Here is a 17,236-nt window from a genome sequence, read left to right on the forward strand (position 1 = left end):
CAATATAAAAATATAAAATAAAATAAAATAAAATAAAATCCAACTCTGGTCAAACTTGTTTGAACATGATTTCCTAGTAAAACTTAATAATAATAATAATGGTAAACTCTACCTAATATGTAATATAATTATTATTTTACTATTATTATATTATTATTATATTATTATTATATTATTATTATACTATTATTATTATTATATTTTAATCGAATGATGCTACATAACCTTTAAAGGTAACAGTGACAAGTTCGTTGTGATCCATTCCATTCAAATATGTATCAGAATCAATGGTAAATCCTGTGCCATTAGACTCGCCGAGTTTATAAATCTTGGTAAACTGTGCACAGTGGCTTAGCGAGCCAGAGAATTCCACTTCCAAAGTAAAATGTACCTTGACCCATGATTTTGCTTCTCCGTGATCACGGTCATCCACCAAAAAAACATAAAATCCAATACGAGAGCCACCATCATCTTTATCGTCCAAATACGAAGCAATGTACCAATAGAACCCACCCATTTTAAAATAATCGGAAAACTCATCACTACAGTTATCATACTTTTCCAAAAAGTCTGGAATATTCCATTCAAAATGAACGGGCATGTGTTTCACCATATCCTAAACAAACAAATAAATAAATTAATATTTTAACTATCAAAAATGAATAATGTTTCTGCAAGTATACCTTTGTTTTTTCTTTGCATTTCTTAAACTTTTTATCCACATACTCTCTATTTAATTCCTATTGTAATAATAATAATAATAATAAATAATAAATAATAATGAAATTAAAATTATTTTTCTTTTATTTTTTCTAAAATATACATACCATTGTTTTTTCCTCGCTATCCCAAATCATTTCATCCACATACTCTTCATTTGATTCCTAATAACAATAAATAATATTAAAATTTGTTAATTAATTTTAATGCATCATTCTTTAAATATAATATTATATTATATAATATTATTAATATTACCATGATAGAGTTTTTGTATTTATCTAATTTTGATTGAAATTGTGATTCCAATTTTTGTTGTAGTGACTGCATCTGTGACTCCATCATTATTCGTGTTTGCCAAAGAGAATTTGTTTGTTGATTGTAATGTTCCTAAATTAATAATTAATATTCAATTAGTATGAATCTAATAAATCTAATAAAGACTGTCATACTTTGATTGATTCTATTGATTTGGTAAATTGTAGTTGAAGTGAATTGATTTTATCATCTACTCTTTGATTGTTTATTTGTAAATGATCCGATAATTGATTTAGAATATGTTGATCGATTTCTGTCTTTGTTCCCTAATAAATTGAATAGAAATAGTTGGTAATTATAATTGATTATTATTTTGTAAGCTATCATAGCGCATCTTACAGTAAATTTGCATATATCAGTTCCAAATGGACATGATATCTTTTCTTGAGCTTTTGATTGGTATCTACATTGAGCAAGATGACTAGTCATATCATCTTTTAATAATTCTACATCGCATCCTTTATGTTGACATTTTACAAGATTATATTTACAAGTCAACTTGTGATTGTCTGATGTTTCAACGGTTACAATCTCTTGACATCCTCTTGCATCTTTTACCCATTCTTTGCTATCTTTACTATCTAAATTGATTCTCACAATGAATCTATTCAATGGTATTAATAAAAAAATGTACGACCAAACGATTATTATTATTATGTATACAAACTCTTAGTGATGATAATATATGATCTGTAATGAGTGATCTTGACAATCTACCATTTGAAATAGGTGTTCTACATTGTGGACAAGTTCCTGTTGTCTCTGCTACACGATCCAAACAACTCTGACAACCAAGGTGACCAGATACACATTGTTTGACGGGTGCAGTCATAGAGACAAGCATATTGAACATGTTAATGTATCTAAATCTGATTGACTTGCAATTCTATGTTCAATTGATAGTGCTTCTAGATGATGATGATGAGACATTGGTATTCTTTTAAAGATACCAGTATCTAGATCTGATCTTATCGACTCGTTTGAATGGTCGAAATGAAATGATACAACTCATGAGTTTTCGAAATATGCCAATAAAACATTATTTAAATGTTTGACTTTGTTGTTTAGCAATCTCTTTTTATCATTGCGCAATGATAATGATAATAATGATGAGTGCACCTACTATTTTAGCTGAACACAAGAAAAAAGAGAGGGAAATGTTTGGGGGGTTAGTCTTTGTTCAATTTTATTTTTGCATTTTCTGAGAGTGCTTGTTGGAATCCCCCAACCAACCAACCCTTCAATCCGCCCAAATTTATAATAACTACAATTGAATGGCCGAAAAAGAAATCTGGTCTCTTTGATAGTTTGAATTTATTTACTTTTTTCTTTGATGAGAAGTATCACTTTTCACCGATACGACATAACCTTTAAATACAATAGAGATAGAATCGGTTTGAAGCATATTGTTTACACGGTATGAGCTGACAGTAAATCCATAACCTCTTTTGTCACTGATTTCATGTGTACTACTGGCACCATCTGCGACTGGCATGCCAGGGAAATTTAAATCTAAAGTAAAATCCACCTTGATTATCTTTTGATTGGCGTCACAAACATGAAGATAAAATACTATCCAATCATTATCCTTTGTGAAAGTGGCTATATACCATGTGAAACCGCCCATATTAAATTGATCAGATTCAACTATACTACTTTTGTTGTAAATGGAAAGGTAGTTGGGTATGATCCATTCAAATTCAACCACTCCTTTTTTAAGTTCCTTGATTGACTGCTGGCACTCTTTTAATTCATCTTTAAGTGATTTGATTTCATTGTCTACTCTTTGATTGTTTGCTTGCATTCTAGCATCCTCTTTCTTTTTGTTGACATTGGAAAATGTCTCTATATGTTTTGATAATTCATTTAGAATATGTTTATCAACTTCTTTCTTTGTTCCCTATAATAATAATAATAATATGATTAATAAATGGTTGAGTGTTTGATACACATCTTACATACAATAAATTTACATATATCATTACCAAATGGACATGATATCTTTTCTTGAGATTGTTGTTGTTGTTGTTGTTGGTATTTACATTGTGCAAGATGACTAGTCATATCATCTTTTAATACTTCTGCATCGCATCCTTTATGTTGACATCTATAAAGTGTATATTTACAAATCAACTTGTGATCATTGGATGTAGCAACAGTTGTAATCTCTTGACATCCTCTTGCATCTTTTACCCATTTCTTGCTTTCTTGATTATATTGAAAGTAATTCTCACAATGAATCTAAATGTGAGAGGGAGATATATAAGTTTGACGCTTCAAATATTTAGAGATGATTTGAATGATTATTTACCTTTAGTGATGATAACATATTATCAGCAAGTAGTGATCTTGACAGTCCTCCATTTGAAATAGGTACTCTACATTGTGGACATTTACCTGTTGTCTCTGCAACCTTATCCAAACAACTTCCACAACCAAGATGACCAGATACACATTGTTTGATTGGTGCAGTCATCAGAGACAAACATATTGAACATGTTAATGCATCTAAATCTGATTGACTTGCAACTCTTTGTTCAATCGATAGAGTTTCTCGATCATTGGACATTGCTTGTGAAATTCGAATATTATGATTACTATTTTCTGAACTAGTTTTTTTAAAATGGGTCATTTTTGGACAAGAAGAAAATCATTTTAAATAAATAAATAAATAAATAAATAATTAATAGGAATTGTTTTATTTGTTGTTGACAACAAATCATTTTTTACGTGGGTCATCATTTATCGATGCGACAAAACCTTTGAATCGAACGGTGACAGAATCATTGTCTTGTAGTCCTTTTAAATAGGGTTTTGGGTCTATATCATACCCCTTACCAATACCTTGGTAGTTATAAAAACCTGTAACCCGTTGAGAGTATCTTTGTGAGCGAGAGAAAACCACTTCCAAAGTAAAACACATCTTTACCAATTTTCCAGGATTGTTGTGCAAAAAAACATAGAATCCTAACTGGCCAGTATCATCATCTTCACTATCCATATATGAAGAAATGTACCAATCGAATCCACCCATTTTAAAATCATCAGAATCCTGGTCAGCTTTTGATTTATACTTTTCACCAAAGTTTTCAATAACCCATTCCGAATGAACTGTTGTATGTTTAATCATTTCGTTTGTTTTATCCTTGTATTTTCTAAACTTTTCATCCGTATCTATCTATATATATATATATATATAAATAGTAAATCCAAAATTAATATTTTGAATTTAATAATATTCATATGTTCATATTACCATTATCGAATTTTTGTATCTATCTAATTTTGATTGAAATGTTTGCTTTAGTGACTGCATCTGTGATTCAAGAGAATCCGATTGTTGATTGTATGATTCCTAAAAATTTAATATTAAATTAGTATATATTTATAATAATAATAATAATAATACTAAACTTTTTTCGTACCTTGATTGATTCTATTGATTTGGTAAATTCTTGTTGAAGTGAATTGAATTTATCATCTATTCTTTGATTGTTGACTTGTAAATGATCCGATAGTTGATTTAGAATATGTTGATCGATTTCTGTTTTTGTGCCCTATACATGGTTACAATAAATAGATTAAAAAGTGAGTAATTCACTCCAACAACAAATTGATTGTTCCTTTCCGTCTGTTGACAACATCCAACTTACAATAAATTTACAGATATCAGTACCAAATGGACATGATATCTTTTCTCTTGATTGGTATTTACATTGTACAAGATGACTAGTCATATCATCTTTTAATACTTCTACATTACATCCTTGATGTGGACATTTTAAAAGATTATATTTACAAATCAACTTGTGATCATTTGAAGTTTCAACGGTTACAATCTCTTGACATCCTCTTGCATCTTTTACCCATTTCTTTTGTTCATTACTATATCTAAATTGATTTTCACAATGAATCTAAATAAGTAGAGAAAAAAGTATAAGATGTGTCACTATAGTGTAACAATATGGTCGTCGTAGAATAGAATAAATATAAACATAGAGTATACCTTTATAGATGCTAACATATGAGCAGCAACTAGTGATCTTGATAGCCCTCCATTTAAAATAGGTGTTCTACATTGAGGACAAGTTCCTGTTGTCTTTGCCACATGATCCAAACAAGCTTCACAACCAAGATGACCAGACACACATTGCTTGACGGGTGCGGTGATCAACGATAAACATATCGAACATGTTAATGTATCTAAATCTGATTGATTTGCAACTCTTTCTTCGATTGATAGTGATTCTCGTTCACCAGACATTGTTGTTGCAATGTATTCTGGTTGACCCGTTCGATATGAATGATCGTCAGCTTATTAAGATAACCCAACACAATTTTGTTCTCAAAAATGAGACCAACTTAGGGAAAAGTAATTTTTATAGTGTAATGCAAAATACAATATGGTATGGTTTTTATTTTTCTTAATCTTTTCTAATCAATAAATAAAATGATAGGATTTGTTTATTTTATTTGTTGTTGACAACAAATCATTTTTTAAAATCTGGATCATCTTTAATCGATGAGACAAAACCTTTGAATTGAACAGTGACAGAATCATTGTCTTGTATTCCTTTCAAATATATTTCTGGGTCTCGATCAAACCCCGATCCAGTATCTGTGTGGTCATAAATATAGGTAAGCTGTTCAGAGTAGCTTTGTGAGCAAGAGAACACCACTTCCAAAGTAAAACACATCTTTACCAATTTTCCAGGATTGTTGTGCAAATGAACATAAAATCCTAACTGACCAGTGTCATCCTCGTTACTGTCCATATAAGAAGCAATGTACCAATCGAAACCACCCATTTTAAAATCATCAGACTCTTGGTCAGTTTTTGATTTATATTTTTCACCAAAGTTTTCAATAACCCATTCAAATTGAACTGCTGGTGTATGTTTGATCATTTCTTTTGTTTTTTCCTTGTATTTTCTAAGCTTTTCATCCGTATATACCTATTTAGTAATAGTAGAAAATCCAATATTAGTATTTTAATGGTATATTTAATATTTATTTTTCGTATTACCATTATCGAGTTTTTGTGTCTATCCAATTTTGATTGAAATTGTGAATCCAATCTTTGCTTTAATGAATACATCTGTGATTTATTTGATGCCTATTAATTGAGGAGAATAAATAAATAAATATTTAGTATTAATAAATGGAATACACCCTTGATTGACTCTATATAGTGTTCATATTCTTTTTACATTTGTAAATTCAATAGATTTAATTTGTTGTTGAAGTAACTGGATTTGTGTATTCATTTGTTGATTGTATGATTCCTAAAAATAAAATGATTAATAATAATAATAATAAAATAGAGTATATTCATAGATTCGTACCTTGAATGATTCTATTGATTCATTAAATTGTTGTTTAAGTGACTCGATCTGACAATTCATATATTGATGATTGCCTGCAATATGATCAGATAATTCGCTTAGAATATGTTTATCAACTTCTTCTTTTGTTCCCTATAATAATTTAAATAAATATATATATTTGATTAATCGATTGGGTATCGTATCACATGTGATTTGATTGTTTACTTACAGTAAAATCACAAAAGTCTTCTCCAAAGGGACATTTTAAAAGATTATATTTACACGTTTTCATGTGATCATCTGATGTTGCTACAGTTGTAATCTCTTGACATCCATTTTCATCCTTTTCCCATTTATCTGTTTCTTTATTATATCTAAATTGATTCTCACAATGAATCTATTATTAGAGAAAAGGTATATTAGTATAATACATCCATGGACCCAACTACCGATAATATACCAACCTTTAGAGATGATAACATTTGATCAGCAAGTAGTGATCTTGACAATTTTCCTTTTGAGATACGTATTCTACATTGTGGACATCTACCAGTTGTCTCTGCAACCTTTTCCAAACAACTCTCACAACCAAGATGACCAGACACACATTGTTTGACGGGAGAAGTCATCAGAGACAGACATATCGGACATGTTAATGCATCGAGATCTGATTGATTCACAACTCTTTGTTCAATTGATAGTTGTGATTCTAGATCATCATCATTATCTTCTTCTTCTTCTTCATCAGACATTGCAAATTTGTGTGAATGAGTGGTGGTGTTATATTATTTTTTTCATTGCCCACACCCATAGAAAACAATTATCTTAATAATTGAGTTTGTAAATAAATTAATTAATTTTCGATTTAGCGGTCGTCGTCTATGAAATGACCTTGTAAATGAAAGACAAACCAAAAGAATTCTTTTATTCACAAGGACACATTTTCAGAGCCCATTTTATTAACCTTTTAAGAGTTGTTGTGGAAATAAATCAATAAATATGTATGGTTACTTTATCGAAACTATTTGGTTTTATCTTTTATGTTTATAAAATGGATTATCATTAATAGATGCAATGTGACCTTTGAATTTGACAGTGACAGAGTGATTGGGATGAAAATCGTTAAAAATAGAAGAGTGTATTGTAATACCATTGCTAATGCCCTTATGATTATAAACATGGTGAATATTCAAGGATTTGGGCTCGTCCAGACGAGGGGCGTCTATTTCTATCATAAAATCAGCCTTGACGAGCTTTTGGTGGTGGACATCTTTTAAGTAAAGGTAAAACCCTACCCTGTCATCTTTCTCAACTGAGTCCATGGCTGCCATTAGAAACCACGTGTAAGGTCCCATTTCAAAATCATCTGAAAATATATTGACGCCTTTTCTATACTTTAAAAGGTAGTTTGGGATTACCCATTCAAATTGAATCACTGCATGTTTGTTTGATTCCTATAAAACAATATATTATGAGTATTTGAGATAACTATTATCTATCTATTCCTATTCCTTGCATACCTTGATTAATTCCATCAATTCTAGTCTTAGATCCTCTACATTAGTATCTGTTATTTGATTGTTGGCCTCAATATGCATAGATATTGAGTTTTGAATCTCTTCCTTTGTATTTTTATTTGATTCCTAAAACAATTAGATAAGATATATCCATTAATATAATTGTCAACTATTATCCTAGGAAAATTCATACCTTGATTGATTTCATGCAATCTTTAAATTCTTGTTGAAGTGATTTGATTTGATCATCTATTCTTTGATTGTTGACGTTAATATGATGAGATATCGAATTGAGAATATGTTGATCGATTTCTGTCTTTGTACCCTATAGACGGTTACAATAAATTGATTAAAAAGTGGGTAATTCATTGCAGCAACAAATTGCAATTAGATTCTCCATCTGCTCACGACATCTTACTTACAGTATATTTACAGATATCAGTTCCAAATGGACATGATATCTTTTCTTCTTTTGGTTGGTATTTACATTGTGCAAGATGATTAGCCATATCATCTTTTAATAATTCTACATCGCATCCTTTATGTTGACATTTTACAAGATTATATTTACAAATCAACTTGTGATTGTCTGATGTTGCAACTGTTACGATCTCTTGACATCCTCTTGCATCTTTTTCCCATTTCTTGCTATCTTTACTATACTTGAATTGATTCTCACAATGAATCTAAAATAAGAAGTACATACTTTGATTGATTCTTTGCACTCTTTTAATTCTTTTTCTAGTGACTTGATTCTAGAACCACTTTTTGACAATTCTTGTTCTAGTGACCTGATTTTAATATCCTCTATCTCTTTGTTGACTTTAACATGTTCGTATATCGAATTTAGAATATGTTGAGCCAATTGTGTCGTTGTTCCCTATAATAATAATAATATTTGATTAATTAACAAAAGACAATAATAACAAACAATATATATATATATATATATATCGTACAGTAAATTTACATATGTCATCAAAGGGACATGGTATATTTGATCGGTATTCACATTGTACAATATGATTAGCCATTTCATCATTTAATGATTCTTCATTACAACCTTTGTGTTGACATTTTACAAGAACGTATTGACAAGTTAACTTGTGATTGTCTGATGTCGCTACAGTTACAATCTCTTGACATCCTCTTGCGTTCTTTTCCCATTTCTTTCGTTGATGACTATATTTAAAGTGATTCACACAATGAACCTAAATTAAAAGAAAGAGAAAAGTAAATAAGAAAGAAGAAGAAGAAGAAGAGAAGAAGAAAAGAAGATTGTTGTTTGTTTAAATATTGATTTGTATATACAAACCTTTAACGATGATAACATATGATCAGCAACGAGTGATCTTGACAATCTACCATTTGAAATTGGTATTCTACATTGAGGACAAATTGGATTTGCTGACCTCGCTATTTGATCCAAGCAACCACCACAACCAAGATGACCAGACGCACATTGCTTGATTGGTGCAGCCACCAACGACAAACATATTGCACATGATAGCGTATCTAAATCTGATCGACTTGCGACTCTTTCTTCGATTGTTAGTGCTTCTCGTTCCGACATTTTTAGTTGTTGTCTTTGTTCTTGTCTTTGTTGGTGTCTTTGAAAATAAGTCATTATACTTTGATGAAGAAAGAGGAGTTCACAAGACAAAATAATAATAAAAATAATAATAATAATTAAAAATAATCAACACACACCATGACATCGAAAAATAATAAATATTATTTTTTAAATTTATTAAAATATTAGTTCCCTTCTTCTTCTTCTTGGGACCCAGTTAACTGTACAACTCTGTCTATCTGTCTGTTTGTTTGTTTTATTTTTTATCTTTTGATGATAGGACTTGACCTTTAAATGTAACAATGACAGAATCATTTTGATTCAAATCGTTTATATGAGAATCGGTTAAAATTCCATAGCCGCTACACCCTTTCTTGTAAACATGTACTATACTATCTTTTTTTTGTGTGTATAAAGGTTGACGTGGAAATTGAACCTCCAAAGTAAAATCCACTTTGACCCGCTTCTTTTGATGATTATGATCCAAATAGAGATAAAAGCCAATATCTTCATTCTCCTCTTCTCTTGCATTCAAGAACCAATTAAAACCACCCATATCAAAATAATCTGAGCTAATATTGAATAAATATGATTACCCTCCATATACTTGTCTAGGTATTCATCGATTACCCATTCGAATTTAATCATTGATTGTTTTTTGTTGGTTTCCTAAAATAAATAAACAGATAGATTAATATTGTGTGTTTTTGATGAACCATTTAGATAATATTATCTCAAAGTACATACCCTGATTGATTGTTTGCACTCTTTTAATTCTTGTTGCGGTGACCTATATCTATCATCCTCTATTTGTTTGTTGACTTTAATATGATCAGATAAAATTACAAACACCAACATCACTATAGGGACATGGTATATTTGGTCTAAAGTCACATAGTAGAATAGTACAAAGAAGATATGGATAGTCATCTTGTACTATGTAAATACCAATCAAGAGAAAAGATATTAGTACAAGATGACTATCCATATCTTCTTTTAATACTTCTACATCGCACCCTTGATGTTTACATTTTACAGGATTAAATTTGCAAATCAGCTTGTGATCTTTTGATATTTCAACGGTTACAATCTCTTGACATCCTCTTGCATCCTTTTCCCATTCTTTGTTTTCTTGATTATATCTAAATTGATTCACCAATGAATCTAAATAGATGAAGGGGGTATTAGTGTCACCAAGAGGAGGAGGAGTACTTATCTACTACATACCAACTCTTAGATGTGATAAATAATGGTCAGCAAGGAGTAAATTTGATAATCCTCCATTTGAAATAGGTATTCTACATTGAGGACAAGTTCCTGTTGTCTCTGAACTTGCTAAAAGATCCAAACAACTTCCACAAGATGACCAGATTTACATTGTTTGACAGGTGCAGTCATCAAAAATCGACATATCGGACACGTTAATGCATCTAATTCTGATTGACTTGCAACCCTTTGCTTGATTGATAGTTCTGCTCGATTATTATTCATTTGTTAGGGTTGTAGTTGTTGTTATACTATTTTCTATTTATAAAAAGAAAAGAGAGAGAAGAGAGTGAGAGGGTTTTGAACATGAAACTTTTATTTTAATTTTTAAAAACTAACAGGTGGGTGGGTGACCAAGGTACTAAGCTACTGTATTGATCAAACCTTGGAATGAATTGAAAGTCTGGATAATATTATTTCTAAAATGGTAAACATCCTTTTCTTCTTGTTTTATGTTTTCCAGATTGATTTTTTATTATTAACCATGTGATTTTTTCTGTTTCTTTGTTGGAGGTTGTTTTTTGAGTGTATTTACAAGAGGTGGTTTTCTTTTGATTCCAGGAGTACCGCCAGCACTGTGAAGGAAAACAATGGGAGAGTCTTGTGATGAACTATATGACGACGATGATGATGTTATTTCGATTTCGATATCTTCATTTACACTACCACTATCACTATGACTGCTACCACTACCACTTCCACTATGACCTCTACTACCACTACCACTATCACCATCACTTGCACTTCCACTACTACTACTACTACTACCACCACCTTTCTTTTTCTTTTTACCGCCACCATCATCACTACTACTACTACCACTACCACTACCACCACCACCCATATCATCGTCACTGCTGCTACTACTACTACTTGGTTGTATGATTGTTACTTTTTCATTGGTTCTTTCCAACAACATGTTTAGTAGTGTCATTGGCATGAATAGATTGACTTGGTCTCCATAGGCAGCCATTTCTTTTTTTGGTGGATGTGCTTTGAGTCGCGTATTATCGTAATAGGTAGTGTCGGCGGCTCTTCTACCCTCTAGTTGAAGTGCTTGATGAGCAACAGCTATATTGGCATTAAATTTTTTGGTGCATTCTGCATAGTATTGTGAATATTCCCATAGTTGTGTATGTTTTCCAACAGTGGCCCCTGAATTTATATTTATAGATCCAAATGCAATTCCCAACTCTGTACTTTGGAAACATACCTTTATAAAAAAAAAAAATTTTAAATAAATTTTTGTCTTTTTTCTTTTTTTTTTCTTTTTTTTTTTAAAACTTACCATAAAAGCATTTGAACCAGTATATTGGGTAACACCTTTATAAACATGTAAATTACCACCACTTAGACAAACATCCCAATAATCACCTTCATTCACGAGATAACCATATTTGGAATGATCAGTGAATCCACCAGTCGAGTCCTCTGTATTGGTTTGGCCAGACACACCTACGTTGGTCGATCCCCAAGTAATGGTTTGTTTCTTGTTGGCGATTTCAATCACCGTTTTAAAGGTGGGGATAATGAAATGATTACCAGGTCGAGCATTGACGGTTTCATCCACCCTACCTGACCCTCTCCAACAACTAATATACATTTGTTCTCCATCTTTTATGCATGGTCTGTTTTGAATTTGTGTTTCATCGCAAGGGTCTTCTTCGAGGACCGCCCACACATCGCTGAATTTTGAAGAGATTGAGTTGTCTGAATGCTTGGTCTTGGACGTGACGACAAAATAATAGTGCTTTTGATTCAACTGGAAACACTTTTTGTAATAGTCGGCTGTGTACTGGTCTTGTCGTACGGCGAGGAATGGCTCGGTCTCTGCATCGACGCTTTTGTGTGTGGCTGACAGTCCATTGGTGGTACCTCGTGCCAAATAGGTGAGGAAGAGTTGTATCATTGATGGTGGATCCAAGTCAGAGTCTTCGTTACTGGGTGGATCTGCATCGGGTGGATCGGTACACGTCCATGTCTCTGGATCCCTGGAGTTGGCATCGGGTAGCGTCAAGCAATAGATATGCTGACCCGGAACACCTTCATCCAACAGCTTGGCAAATGGGTTGATATCACGACCAAGCAAATGTGAAAAGCTAAGCGTACTAGCCTTCTTGCTAAACCGTTCGACGAGGAATGGCGAGATATCGAGTTTGCAAGTGGATTGTGCCTTCTTTTTACGTTCTTGTTCGTGTCTCCAAGTGTCGGCCGAATCCTCAGACTCTGACGTATCCTCACTGACACTTTGCGATTCGCCATAGTTGTATTTGTCCGATGCCTTTTGTTGTGCCTCTGTCTTGTGGTACCCTGCATAGCATCTACCATACAATTCATGACTAGACATTACATTATTGTGAAAGAATGGGTCTCTCCAGCCCATAAAAGGGAATGCCTTGGCAAAATCATCACTTATCCTCTCATCTTCACCATATGGATCTTGCCAATACTGGTGACTAACAGTTCCATCAGGACTAAAATAAGTATTTGGGAATTGTGGCATTGTATGCTAATAATAAAAAAATAAACAGATAAGTAAATATTCTTTCTCTTTATCTTTATCTTTATCTTTTTCTTGACTTACCATAATATAGACTCCATCACCTGCATTATCACCTTTATCCTTGTCCCATATAATCAATCCTTTTTCATGGGTAAAGATTTTAAAAGAGTCTCCCATTGTCTCGGCTGGTTGATCGTTAAATGCAATATAGTTATGGTTTACAGATGATACATCAAATAATGTTGCACCCAATGCACTTCTTGAACTTCTTAAAAAGTATCCAGTCTAATAATAATCATAATAAGAGATAGATAGATAGAAAGCGTAGGTAGGTATAAGTAACAAGTGTGAATTTTTAATCTGAATAGTACAAACATACTTTAAAATCGTTATCATTCATTTCAGAATCAAAGTAGAGATAGGCATCTGTTGTACCACGAATCTTTAATATGAGCCACCAATCTACCTCTTGATTATCTTCATCTTCATCTTCTGTATCTGCAAATATTCTTTTATCTTTAATACATTTGATACCATCTACCACATTAACATGACTGATTAATATTACCTGTACAATGATTATTACTGTTAATAGTATTAATACAATACTATTAACGTGTTTAGTCATTATGCAATAGAAACAACCACAAGCTAGCTACCAAATTTTATTTATTTTTATAATTTTAATTTATTTTTTAATAGTTTGTTGTGTATGGTGATGATGTTGGATGAATATCATATTCTTCCTATTTATTTTCTATCTCTATGTATTTAATCTATTTATCTTTAAAGACTAGTCTAATGATCTAAAAGTTAAATGTATGTATGTGGTTAATACCTAACCACCAAAGTGTGATGATCGTCGTCGTCAAACAACGAGTACAACTGCAGTGATTGGTGCACGTGACCGATTTTTTGTAATATCTTGACAACCAGATACACATTGTTTGACAGGTGAAGTCATCAGATGCAGACATATCGAACATGTTAATGTATCCAAATCAGATTGACCGACATCATATGTTCTGAGAACATGTCAATTGGTTTGCAGCTCTTTGTTTGATTGATAGTGATGCTGCTCGATCACTATTTGCTGGTTTGGGAATATGTCATTTTATTGTATGTTTGTTATATGCATGTTCCTAGAAAGTAATGTCAGGTGGAAAATAATAATGATAAAACTAAAACAAAAAAAGATTGTATAATTAATTATTATTAGTTTTTAACTAATTTTTATTTTTGCAAACTCTCTTTCTTTCTTTTCTTGAACAGATACACCTTTGTTAATTTTGATGATAGATAGTTTAATAAAGCATATATTAAATAATAAACAACTAAGAGTAATAATATTCCAACATGTAACTAGTATTCATCGACAACTAGCTGTAAAGACTGCTAAATCCAAAGATTTAGAATCATTGCGCGATTATATCAAATATGGTCGAACTGATCTTTTCATCAAACACTTTGATCGGTTTCATCAATTGATTCTAATGGTTGATCAACAATCAAAAAGATATAAAAAGATAAACAACCATATTCATCTTTCTTTTTTAAAGGTATGTACAACCAACCCCCTTTGCTGATCAGGTTATAATGCTATCTTTACTTATTCATTGCCTTTTTCTCTATTTCGAATAGAATAATTATATTAAAAGATTATATTGGGTATTTGATATTGTATTTGAAAAGAATAATCATGTTGCAATGAAATATTTAATTGATAGACTTGGTATAACAAAAAAAGACTTTCAATCATACAGACCACACTTTACAACCAGTCTCTATCAATTCACAACCGAGATGTTCTACGTATTGAGAGATGCAAACTTTTCAACACTTGTACCATCTCTTCAAAATGCTATGATCAATGTATTGATTAAACTTGGTGGCTGTGATCAATTGGAATCATATCTATCTAAATTGTATAACCCAAACCCATCATCACCATCACCTTCACGTCATCCATTTAAAAATTCATTTTCATCTTTACTTTCCAACAACAACAACAAAGAAGAAATGATTTATACTCTTCAGATGATAGATATATTTAAAAGATATTCAATCAATGTTATTGAAGATGTATTGATTGGAGCAGTAGAGAATAATCATTTGGAGATGATAAAGTGGATCGTGGAGAATGTACCTGAAAAGAAACTAATTGAAATTTGCCTAGATCTTGATATATTCCGTGTATTAGAGGAACATGGTAAAAAAGAGGTGTTGGAGATGCTACCAATACCAGAGAATCCCCCATATGGTTTGGGTGGCTCGGGAAAAGGAAATCTGGATTACATGGAGTATTTTTTACAGATATCTCGTCGTGGTCATATTCGTGTCATTGGATTGTTGGTACAAAATCTTGCATATGGTCGATTGGATGCAATTGAATTGATCCTATCAAACTATCAAGAGCAATTACGACAAGATCAGACTTTTAATGACCAGCTGGTCATCGACAACATTGATCCAAAATGTTTTTCAGTTGGTTTGGTCACAAGACTAATTGATTTGGGATTCAAAGTACCCCTCTTTGATTCTTTTCTTGAAACTGTCATCCAAGACAATCAACTAGATACCTTGATCGAATTGGATCCTCCAGCTCTCAAACTACCACTACGAGTCCAAAATTTTACTAGACTACTCGGCTATGCAATAGAATGTAACAGTCTATCTTCAATCGACATTCTACTACACCATCCACGATTCCAAGAGTTTCAAGATCACACCACCACCACCACCACCACTCTCACGATTGACATTAGTTGTATCAAACCACAAAGCGTGCCAACGATTGAATATTTATTCTCCTTGTCAACCATACCTGTTATTAAATTCAACTGTGATTTCTCCCTTTCTATCAATTATATGGCAGCAGTCGATTACGAGTCTGTTTCAAAGGTTATTCGATTGGTTTACAGACCCAACATTATTGACCACTGTCAGTTGGTTGGTATATTTGTTTTGGCCAATGATATAGAATGGTTGTTTGACCATAATATCATTACCAATGAAACCCGTTCAGGTCTATTTGGTGGCTCCAATCATAGTATATTTACATGTATATTGGCAATTGCCTGTCGAAATGGAAATTATAAAGCTTTGGATTTTCTTTTCGACAATTGTTTATCCATCCAAGTCAACGATCATTTATCATTGACGAGTTTGGCACGTCTACCAGATGACCAACAGTTTGAACGATTTTGGAAAAAGATAGTCATAACAGATGCTCGAACTGCCGTTACCGTTGCTCATATTATTATACGTATCATTTTACTTCCAAAAGAAGTTTGTAACCCAAAAAGAGCAAAGTTTATTGCTGACATTTATGGTACTTTTCTTCTGAATCCTTACCATCAGATCAACCCAATACGTGGTCCCTCAATCATGTACCTTGAAGATAATCATCCTTTTGCTCACTATCCAACTCTAATGGAGGTGTTTTGCTCTGATCAGAAAGTAGGATGGATTAATAGTTATTCATTTGCAGATCAATTGAAAATCTTTCAAAAAGCAATCAGTTTTGGTTATATCCTTCCTATCCCAAGTTTTTAGATAATATTAATAATAATACTAATAATAATATTGATGATCAAATAGAACAAAAATCTAAATGTAATTTAATGTAAATAAATATAACCTTTTTTAATTTTTAAAAACCAAACAACTAACTCTATGCACCAAACACTTGTAGTTTTTTGCAATCTCTGATCACAAGGATCTTGACCTTTCTTTTATAAATGTATGTATTAATTTAAAGGTATAGATAGCATGTTTACTCATTTCATTCATTACCTTTCTCCTATTTCTATTGAAAAATTATAGTCTATTGTTTTAATATTTGTTTTTAATTTAAATTTTGATTAAGTAGAATAGTTTTACCATCTTACAAGACACTTGGTTGTTTTCAATTAAATGGAAGATTGAAAAGTTCAAAGGCCATCTTACAAGTCTACTTTTAACCTCCCCAACAGATTGGTTTGTAAAATTGTGTGAGGTTCTAATTTTACCC

At 31.9% G+C, this 17,236-nt stretch overlaps 7 protein-coding genes across 7 annotated transcripts; 1 reads left to right on the forward strand and 6 right to left on the reverse strand.

Moving 5' to 3' along the window:
- Nucleotides 1–202: 202 nt before the first annotated feature.
- Nucleotides 203–3,670, reverse strand: DFA_01908 (uncharacterized protein; the record flags this gene model as incomplete). The annotated part of the gene is made up of 10 exons (XM_004359813.1): nucleotides 203–616; nucleotides 684–740; nucleotides 828–884; nucleotides 979–1,110; nucleotides 1,173–1,304; nucleotides 1,378–1,619; nucleotides 1,702–1,901; nucleotides 2,361–2,938; nucleotides 3,001–3,279; nucleotides 3,350–3,670. 10 exons carry the CDS (start codon nucleotides 3,668–3,670, stop codon nucleotides 203–205), a joined length of 2,412 nt encoding a protein of 803 aa, XP_004359870.1.
- Nucleotides 3,671–3,757: 87 nt separating this feature from the next.
- On the reverse strand, nucleotides 3,758–5,302 carry DFA_01909 (uncharacterized protein; the record flags this gene model as incomplete). Its single annotated transcript, XM_004359814.1, has 5 exons — nucleotides 3,758–4,216; nucleotides 4,295–4,393; nucleotides 4,464–4,595; nucleotides 4,692–4,952; nucleotides 5,045–5,302. The coding sequence occupies 5 exons, from the start codon at nucleotides 5,300–5,302 to the stop codon at nucleotides 3,758–3,760; spliced, it is 1,209 nt and encodes a 402-aa protein (XP_004359871.1).
- A 226-nt stretch (nucleotides 5,303–5,528) lies between these two features.
- DFA_01910 (uncharacterized protein) lies at nucleotides 5,529–7,117 on the reverse strand (the record flags this gene model as incomplete). Its single annotated transcript, XM_004359815.1, has 5 exons — nucleotides 5,529–5,993; nucleotides 6,249–6,323; nucleotides 6,384–6,515; nucleotides 6,595–6,762; nucleotides 6,797–7,117. The coding sequence occupies 5 exons, from the start codon at nucleotides 7,115–7,117 to the stop codon at nucleotides 5,529–5,531; spliced, it is 1,161 nt and encodes a 386-aa protein (XP_004359872.1).
- A 487-nt stretch (nucleotides 7,118–7,604) lies between these two features.
- Nucleotides 7,605–9,509, reverse strand: DFA_01911 (RING zinc finger-containing protein; the record flags this gene model as incomplete). Its single annotated transcript, XM_004359816.1, has 8 exons — nucleotides 7,605–7,635; nucleotides 7,761–7,819; nucleotides 7,886–8,008; nucleotides 8,076–8,207; nucleotides 8,305–8,568; nucleotides 8,589–8,762; nucleotides 8,842–9,093; nucleotides 9,198–9,509. The coding sequence occupies 8 exons, from the start codon at nucleotides 9,507–9,509 to the stop codon at nucleotides 7,605–7,607; spliced, it is 1,347 nt and encodes a 448-aa protein (XP_004359873.1).
- A 202-nt stretch (nucleotides 9,510–9,711) lies between these two features.
- Nucleotides 9,712–10,946, reverse strand: DFA_01912 (uncharacterized protein; the record flags this gene model as incomplete). The annotated part of the gene is made up of 6 exons (XM_004359817.1): nucleotides 9,712–10,027; nucleotides 10,063–10,124; nucleotides 10,203–10,259; nucleotides 10,306–10,619; nucleotides 10,683–10,790; nucleotides 10,832–10,946. 6 exons carry the CDS (start codon nucleotides 10,944–10,946, stop codon nucleotides 9,712–9,714), a joined length of 972 nt encoding a protein of 323 aa, XP_004359874.1.
- A 253-nt stretch (nucleotides 10,947–11,199) lies between these two features.
- Nucleotides 11,200–13,852, reverse strand: DFA_01913 (uncharacterized protein; the record flags this gene model as incomplete). Its single annotated transcript, XM_004359818.1, has 4 exons — nucleotides 11,200–11,934; nucleotides 12,010–13,230; nucleotides 13,306–13,509; nucleotides 13,604–13,852. The coding sequence occupies 4 exons, from the start codon at nucleotides 13,850–13,852 to the stop codon at nucleotides 11,200–11,202; spliced, it is 2,409 nt and encodes an 802-aa protein (XP_004359875.1).
- Nucleotides 13,853–14,330: 478 nt separating this feature from the next.
- On the forward strand, nucleotides 14,331–16,779 carry DFA_01914 (uncharacterized protein; the record flags this gene model as incomplete). Its single annotated transcript, XM_004359819.1, has 3 exons — nucleotides 14,331–14,343; nucleotides 14,524–14,783; nucleotides 14,866–16,779. The coding sequence occupies 3 exons, from the start codon at nucleotides 14,331–14,333 to the stop codon at nucleotides 16,777–16,779; spliced, it is 2,187 nt and encodes a 728-aa protein (XP_004359876.1).
- Nucleotides 16,780–17,236: the final 457 nt, after the last annotated feature.

This window comes from Cavenderia fasciculata, assembly GCF_000203815.1.
Source record: "Cavenderia fasciculata unplaced genomic scaffold Scf_Dfasci-F-a-25c12.r2-5, whole genome shotgun sequence".
NCBI classification, from domain to species: domain Eukaryota; phylum Evosea; class Eumycetozoa; order Acytosteliales; family Cavenderiaceae; genus Cavenderia; species Cavenderia fasciculata.